Here is a 9,080-nt window from a genome sequence, read left to right as displayed (position 1 = left end):
CCATAGAGTAGTTCCATTATTACAATCAAGTTCTACATCTGAGCTTTTGTGTATGATCATGCTTGTTTCTGTGTATATGTTTATCTTTTGGATCTATGAAGCCATTGTGTTTCTGAGCCTTGCTTACTTCACTTAACATAATGTCCTCCAATTGCATTCTTGTGATCTAATTACCCCTCAATAACACCACCATCTGTGAACCAAGTCTTCAGTACATAAACTCTTTTAGGGTTCACTTCAGATTCAAACCCTATTAATAATGGAAACTTTGTCTTTGTTTTGAAGTTTTTACTTATTGCAATGCATAGACTTAAATGATTTTGTTTAGGTAAATGATGGTTTCAAAATATACACTATTTTTCAAATTATTCCAAAACATTAGAAGAATACACACAAACATGGACACATACATAAATCCAAATAGAAAAATATATGCATACCTTTAATGCATTATATATGAAGATGCATATGTGCCAGTGTTCATACATATCAATGTATCCTCAACTTTTGGACAAGTTTTCAACAAGGTATATATACAAATATAAGCATAAATTTTAGATATATGAATTTTGGATACCGATATTCAGAAAGGAGCTTACTCCTCAGGAAATTCCAGAAACCAAGTATGTCCCCTATATCTAATGTTTATTTCTTTACTATTTTCCACAGCAAGACAAATGCATATATATAAATAATATAAAATAAATATGATAAATATACATGTGTGTGTATTATGTGTGTGTATGTATCTGTATAAATGCATTCATATATTTATATATATGCTTCTGTGCAATGTATATCAGAGTTAAAGTTAAAGATAATATGTATATATGTGTATATCAAGAGATTTGGGGATTCATAAATAAGGTCTATTTAACACAACTTAAAGTATATATTATTAATAGTCTGCATTTATCAATGGACTAATAGCATGAAGATATGATATTACAGTAAGCAAGAAGTAGAATTTCCAAGTTTTTAAATGAAATAATATTTCAATTCAATTAGTGTCACTTAAAGAAAAATTTCTAGAGAAACTGTAAAATGAAATTTCTATGAAAACTAAAAAAAATTAAAGGATTTTACTTTTAGTATATCGTAAGTAAACTGTACCATTATAAAGTGTTTCTTCTACTTCTGTGTATAATTTTTTCTTGGAAAAACACAAAAAACAATTTAGTTGTAGAATAAAAATTAAAAATTTTTATAATAAAATATCACAAGGAACAGTGGCAGAATAACATTAGAAATATAATTATAATTGCATGAACAATATATTACACAAATATGCTTTAAATTGTAAGAAAAGGAAGAAGTGAACAAGGAGAGTGGCATGGCCATGTTGATTGGAGAATGTCACTAAAATTTCACTTTTAAACAATGGCCTTTCAATATGCCTCTAAATCATGACACCACATTATTTCATGTACTTGTGAAAAACATGATCTTCCTTACAATCTTCAGGTAAGCTCGCTTGACTTGTTGATTCCTTAGGCTGTAAATAAAGGGGTTCAGCGTGGGAGCTACTGAGGTAGTTAGCACAGCAACTCCCTTACTCAAAGACACTCTTTCTCTGGCTATGGGTTTAATGTACATAAAAATACAGCTGCCATAAGAGATGGAGATGACAACCATATGGGAAGAACATGTAGAAAAGGCTTTTGTCCTCTGACTAGTGGAAGGAATCTTTAAAATTGTTCTGATGATATATATGTAAGATAGAAATATTAATGCCAAAGTGAACATTAGAGTAAACACAGCACAAGAAAACCCCATTATCTCTAGGAATTTGGTGTCTGAGCAAGAAATCTGCAACAGGGGAAAATAATCACAGATAAAATGGTCAATGATACTGGACCTACAGTAATCAAGCTGTAAGAGCAACATGAATGCAGGGAAGATGATTAAGAAGGAAATCAGCCAGGAAGCAAAGACAAGCATTGTACAGACTTTTCGATTCATGATGGTCATGTAATGCAGAGGCTTGCAGATGGCAATGTAATGATCATAGGACATGGCAGCCAGAAGGTAAAATTCAGTGACTCCAAAGAGGATTACAAGAAACAACTGAGCTATACGGTCATTAAAGGAAATAGTTTTGTCTCCTGAAATAATGGTGCCCAGGAAATTGGGTATACTGACAGTTGTGAATGAAACTTCTAATAAGGAGAAATTCCTGAGGAAGAAATAGATGGGGGTGTGTAGGTCGGAATCCAGCAGGGTGACCATGATGATGGTCAGGTTCCCAGTGATGCTGAGCATGTAGGTGATGAAGAGGAAGACAAAGATCATCACCTGGAGCTTTGGATCATCTGACAATCCCAGGAGAATAAACCCTGTTATTTCTGTATGGTTACGTATTCTTCAGTTGCTTACTTATTTATTCTTTCCAAAGGTATAGGAGAAAGCAGAGAGAACAAAGTTAACTGAGGATTAATCCAAAAACAAGTGCTGAGCTGGAATGTTGCTGAAAGAGTATGCCATTTCCACTTTCAGGGGACATTTGAAGTCATCTGATAGTAACAATGATCTTTAATTTCTCTTTTTCAGAGAAAAACATTTTAATTAAGGCAGGTTACAAGTATTACAACTACCACAAGAAATAATCTTATCCAAGTTAGAAAGGGTATTGTCAAAAACAAATATACAAATAAACATAAAAAAAGTTAGTGAGGATGTGGAGGGAAAGGAATTCCTATACATTATTGGTGGGAAATAGATTAATACAGCCACTATGAAGAACAGTATCGAGATATTCAATGTCCTAAATATAGAAATACCATTCAATCTGGCTTTACAATTGCTGGGTATATATTCAAAGTAATGAAATAAGAACAAAAGAAACACCTACATTTTCTTGCTTATTGTGGCATTATTAACACTAGCTAAGATTGGAAATATGCACATGTGGCCAACAACTGAATAAAGAAAATGTGTTATATATGCAATACATTATTTTCAGCCATAAAGTAGAATTAAATGCAGTGATTTACAGCAAAATGAATGGAAATGGAGGACACTAAGTTAAATGAAATAAGTCAAACACAGAGAAATAAGCACCACATGTTCTAAAAGTGGAAGAATGATTACTAAGGAGTATGAAGCATGCAGATGGGTTGGAGAGAGTGGAAATAGGGAAATAAGATCTGATCAATATGTGTTGTACATACATGAAAATGTAACCCAGGATCCCATTAAAATGTACCATTAACATGTGGACATGAAAATCATAAATATTTTGTTATCCCAGAGCTTGAAGTGGTAGGGTAGGGATATGTAATCAGATATTTCTGACTCTAGTACTACATTTTAGAGACATGCCTATGAAGTGTCTTCCCAAATATGATAATTTTTGGTGTCATTGTCCCATCTTTACACAAGCTTCCATTTTTGCAAAAGTTTAAACACATTGAAAATTATCAAAATGGGAAGGATGCATTATTTTTAAAAAGTGATTGTTTTGTCCTTACACACCCATCACCTTTTAAAACATTGAACACATTTTCCAACTCTTGGTATTACCTCATTGGATGTCAGAAATACTGAAGCCATCTCCATGAGCAGTCTCAGATGACCTGGATGAAAGGGTGAGACAATAGAGAAAGCAATGTAAAGGAGGGAGGGAGCGTAACAGAAGGAAGTTAATAAGGTGAATATGGTTGATGTATTTCCTATAAAAGAATGAATATAGAATTTGTAAATCTTGAAATCACCATAAATAGGGGACTAAGATAGAAAGGAAAAAAAAGAGGAGATGAACCAATTTGGGTTACAATACATATATACATGGAAATATCACAAGAAGTCTCCCTGTTCGGCTATCTTAAATAAACAAAAATGTCATCATTTTACAAAAACAGAACAGGAAGGCAAAACAGGTCCTTTCTGGGGGATTGGTGCCAGTGGGAAGAGAAAGGATGTGGGGAAAGGGTGAACATAGTGCAAATATTGTATATACATGTATGTAGATTGAAAAATGAGAACTCTCAAAACTATTTCAGGAATGGGGTGAGGGGAGTAAAGGAGAATGGTGGAGGATGTAAATTCATGTATTATATATATGATATATTGTAAGAACTCTTGCAAATGCCACAATGTACCCCTACCACAACAATAACAAACAATAATATATAAATAACATAAAAACAGAGCAAGGCAAACTGCAAGTCTTAAATCTGATGTGTATTGCATGTGAATCTCCTGTAAAATCTTACTGTACATATGACTCATTTTCTAGACCTTTAGTCCTACTCAATGTAGTGTACTTTCTAATTTAATTTATATTATTTTTCATATTTGAAAATTGCTCCAGTAAGAGAAGTAAGCCATCTCCAAGAAAACTTGTGTAATAGTTTTATTTATTTATTTGGATTTTAAAAAATAAATATTAGTGCTCATACTTTTAAAAAATAAAGTTTGAGTGATATTGCGTTAGACATGGATATAGGAAAGAATGAAGATGTGTAATTTTGAGTACAATCTACTTACTAATTCTGAACAAATCAATCATCTGTGCTTAGTTTCCAAAATATGTAAGTGTAAACTTTGTACTCAATATCATAGGATAATGGTAAGCTTAAATAAATTGATGTATTTGAAACATTAGGAAAAGTACTTGACATTTACTGAAAGTCATGTAGAATGTGTTCAATGGAGAAAATGTTCCCTAAACACTGGTCCTAAACACTTTGGGATTAGCATGGTGCCCCATGTAAGGAGGTTGTGTCTTGGAAAAATAGTGTTAAATATATTATTTCCAAGAGAATTCCAAGAGCAATAATGAACCAGAAAAATTAAAAAAATAGGAGGGATTACCTGATTGTGCAGTACCAATCACATCAGGCAAGTAATTCTTAGCTTTGTTCTGTCATGCTGACTTCTCCCACCATGTTGAATCTGCCCGCTCACTATTATCATTGCCACCCAACGTGCTCCCCATCCTACTTCTCCCACCTTCAGCCAGAATGTGATCACTACATTTGAGTATGATAGATGTCCAGAGCACATCAACATTTCTACCAATGGTCAGTTTTTTCTATTATCCTTGTTAGAAATAACCTTTTTGAAAGTGATTGTGAAGCTTGTAACACGCACACACACACACTTACGCATAAGCTATCTAAAGATGCATACACACATATATATGACAAGCATTAGATGCAGTACATTGTAATGACATCTGAAATCACCATTTTCTCTATTTCCAGAACATTACAAATAACACCCATTACATAATGACCCAAGAACATTTTTCTTATTCTTCCAAATCCACCACACTTAGATTATGCTAAAATTTCCTGGGAAATCCACCATTGCTCTGTGCATTCTTTCAAGTTTAGACAGGATCTTATCTTCAAAGCTATTTACTTATGTTGTAAGAGGTATTCACATAATTGGCAAAATTTCTTTCTATTCAGCATATTTGAAACAAATGATATGTAAAGGAAATCACATTTAATTGGGATATACATATATATATATATATATATATATATATATATAATGAAAACTTAAACAATTATTTCTATGTCACATTCTTAGCGTGTTTGTAGTTTGCATTTTCCAATTAACTTTATTCCTGCTCAAGTAGTGTCATTCTTACTTCATCAGAATTTACTTTTGATTAAAAGCATAAGATCCTTATACACCCATGAAATTACAAAGTACCATCTCAAATAGATAAGATTTAGTTTCAGTCTCAACTTCCTAAAATTACTGACTGATATTGGAGACTGATATTGTAAAAATGTACATTATATTATTACTATTTCAGAGAGAAAAAGTATTAATGGACTATATTTAAACCTCATTTCAGGTTTATCCCTTATCTATTTTTCCTCTTACATTTTCTGATAGTTTTCATACTTGGTCTGAATAATAATACTGTAGCTATTTTTTTTACTTGTGATTAAAATTTCCTACCTGGAAGGTAGAATGAACTGTGAGGAAAAGTATAAATACGTACAGAAAGGATTTAAGAGAGCATCACAAAAATATGAGCATTTCTATAGCCAGTCTTCAAGGACCAAAGAAACATTGGTAGGTGATCCAATATAAAAAACTGACTGTGGTACACTAAAATTTTACTTGAAACTGTTTATGAAAATTCAGTGGATTGTATTCATTTGCAAATAAATTAGCCTTAATAAAAATTATCAAGGAATAGAAGGCAATGTTAAATGTGGTACATATGATCCATAGAGTCATAAATTATTCTAAGCATGTGTTTGTGGATGGGATGAAGGATATCTCAATCACTTAACTCATCAGTTCAGTTATTTTTGTTCCTCAATGAAGATCCATTCTTTTTCCTGGAAGAACATTGCTTAGATTAATCAGCTCTCATTCCTTTCTACCAATTTTATCAAAATTACTTCTTACTTGCATTCCAGAGAATCAGTGAGTGATTCCAAAGGCAAATTAACAATGATCCTTAATATATGTCAAATAAGATATCTATGTGGCATCATCAGGGCTTTCATTCTGAATACATCCCCAATCTGCCCTTCCCAAATCTGTAACATCCAATGAATATTAACAATGACCGTCCAAATAAATGCAGTATAATATGGCAATTTATTTGATGGCCAAGATAAAATAACTTTATTTTAAAGGACACATGAAGTAATAAGTATCAAGAGATGTTCCTCTGAGAATCTGGCATAAGGGACTTTTTACAATTCTATTGTATTTCTGGTGTGTATTTGTGTGTGTGTGTGTCTGTGTGCGTGCACATGTCAGAGCATATGTGTACGTGCTTTTTAATTTGATAATATTTATGTTGTACTAGGTGGACATTTCCATAGTAACTGAGTAACTTTGAACATCTATTTTTAATTTTTTTTTCAAATTTTCTGTTTATTCAATTCTCTCTTCCTCAATTAAACTTCATTAAAAGATATCAGAAAGTTTTATAGAGCATAGCTCCAAAAATAAAGTTCACTAATCCTGTCAGACTTTTTCTATTTATGAATTTGACAAGTTGTTTATACTTTTCAGGAAATAATAATTGTTTAAATCAATATGTGGGCAACATCTAGCTCAGCTTCATAATTATGGAAAATTTAACTTTTGGTACTGTTCAAGTCTTTCAGTTTATGGTTGATGACACAAGACTTCCTTCGAGAAGTTTTTTGGCTTAAATAAAGCAAGGAATCCTTAGGAGACCCCAATGAGTGGTTAGAAGACTTTTTTATTATATTTTTTAAACCATTTGTCTTAATTATTTTTGGTGACTTTTCCTAGAGAAATATGACTAATTTATATTTGTTATATTCAGTGATGATGGGCAGATTCACCTCTCAGCATTCATACCAGTGTATATAGAAACAAATCAAGGGAAGTCATACCACCAAGTCACATGCAATAACAGGAATACTCATATCTGAAAGAGTTTATGATAAATGTCTGCTCAAACCTCACACTTTCTGTTCGTTAACTAGAATCTATCATTTAAGCAAGGAAGGAAAGGAAATAAATTAATAATAAAATTATTGTACCAAAACACTGTTGATTTCTTATTCAGGATATTATAAATTCAATTTCCTAGTGCAAATAGGTTTTGCCATTAGAAAGGCTTAGCTTAAAAATACAAATAGGCCTTTTAATAGATTTCCAATTTGGATGAGTAACTTTAAGTTCAGTTTCTCTGCTTAAAATATAATTGAAATATTTCAATATATTGAAATATAATTGAAATATATTTGAGGATTAAATGAAATAATATAATAATTTTAACTGCATAAATTCTGTGACACATGGGCTTTAAGACTAGCTATATCAATTATTTTATTTTCCTTTTGATTGAAATTAATTCCCAATTTGGGGAAGGATATTCGTAGTGATGTGTTTATTAAATGTATGATTTAGCCCAGTGGCTAAAAACTTTCATACTTAACTTACTTATCCTTTATCACACACTTACAAAATCTTCATCTTTATTTCCAAATGAGACATTGAAATTCAGAGATTAACTTCTACTAACTCATAAAGCTGGAAAATGATATGTATAATCTTAAAATTAAAGTATGTTTAAATTAAAATTAAAATTAAAGTATGTTCCTGAGCTACCAGCTTGCAGGCTCTGCTGAGCTTATCTACCTGTAATCTTTCCTTTTTCTCTAATAAATCCTACTTTATATACCAAATATAAATAAATAAATAAATAATGTTCCCTGTAACACAGTACTACATAGCATGTATTTGATTAGAAACACAAAGACACAGAGACAATAATTTCCTGCTTTTAATCAACATAAAAAGAGTGAATTGATATAATAAAACAAAACATGTTAACAATTTTATAAAATTTAATTTCAAGTTGTATTTTAATAAATCCTAATTAATATGATAGAATTAATATCATTTAATTAATTTTGATTAACATTTGAACTGTGTAGTAGTGAATCAAAGTTGAAATTTGAGAGTTCTACTGCTTTCTGTATGTTCCACTTACCTTTCATTTTCACACAGTTTCACTAACACTCAGGTTAGAATGCTGAAAACATCAGCCAATGCCATTGCTGTAATCCAGGCAAAATAGCATTTCTTAAAAAGTTCCCTCTGTTCCACTAAACTAGTTTATTTCTTATTGTTAATGATTTAGCTTTCATCTTTCCATTTTATACAGTGTAGATATATTTCTTTGACTGTGGAGAATGGGGAAGAAGCAAAAATAGAAAATAGAAAATTATCAGAAGTTGTTTAAAAAATGTTTGCTGTGTTTTCTACATAGATTTATTGGCTCAAGGGGATTAATTCAGTGAATCAAAATTGCCAAAAGGGGAATATAAACAAAACACAGAGGAATATAAAACACAATACACATAAACATTAAAATTGGAAAGGAAGCTTGGGGGACTGTGCCCAGTGAGAGACAGAACAAAATAATGACAAACAAATAACAACACTGTATGAAGGTTGTTTCCCTTTGGCATCCTTTTTTGAGACAGACATAGTGACCAAATACAGAAGTTTAATTCCTAATACTTACAAGTGCACAATGCTTCATAATATTTTCAAACTGGGAATCTACTGCATTGAACCACAACATACATTGACTGCATTATGGCTAGTCTCCC

General features: G+C 31.6%; 1 protein-coding gene across 1 annotated transcript; it reads right to left on the bottom strand.

The window, feature by feature from the left end:
- Positions 1-1,422: 1,422 nt before the first annotated feature.
- Positions 1,423-4,939, bottom strand: LOC109680670 (olfactory receptor 6C1-like). The gene is made up of 2 exons (XM_074084860.1): positions 4,878-4,939; positions 1,423-2,362 (listed from the first exon to the last, which is right to left on the bottom strand). The coding sequence occupies exons 1-2, from the start codon at positions 4,937-4,939 to the stop codon at positions 1,423-1,425; spliced, it is 1,002 nt and encodes a 333-aa protein (XP_073940961.1).
- Between the last annotated feature and the right edge of the window lie 4,141 nt (positions 4,940-9,080).

This window comes from Castor canadensis, chromosome 8 (genome assembly GCF_047511655.1).
Source record: "Castor canadensis chromosome 8, mCasCan1.hap1v2, whole genome shotgun sequence".
NCBI lineage: Eukaryota > Metazoa > Chordata > Mammalia > Rodentia > Castoridae > Castor > Castor canadensis.
The sequence above is the reverse complement of the archived record's forward strand: the minus strand, read 5'-3'. Positions and strand labels throughout refer to the sequence as shown.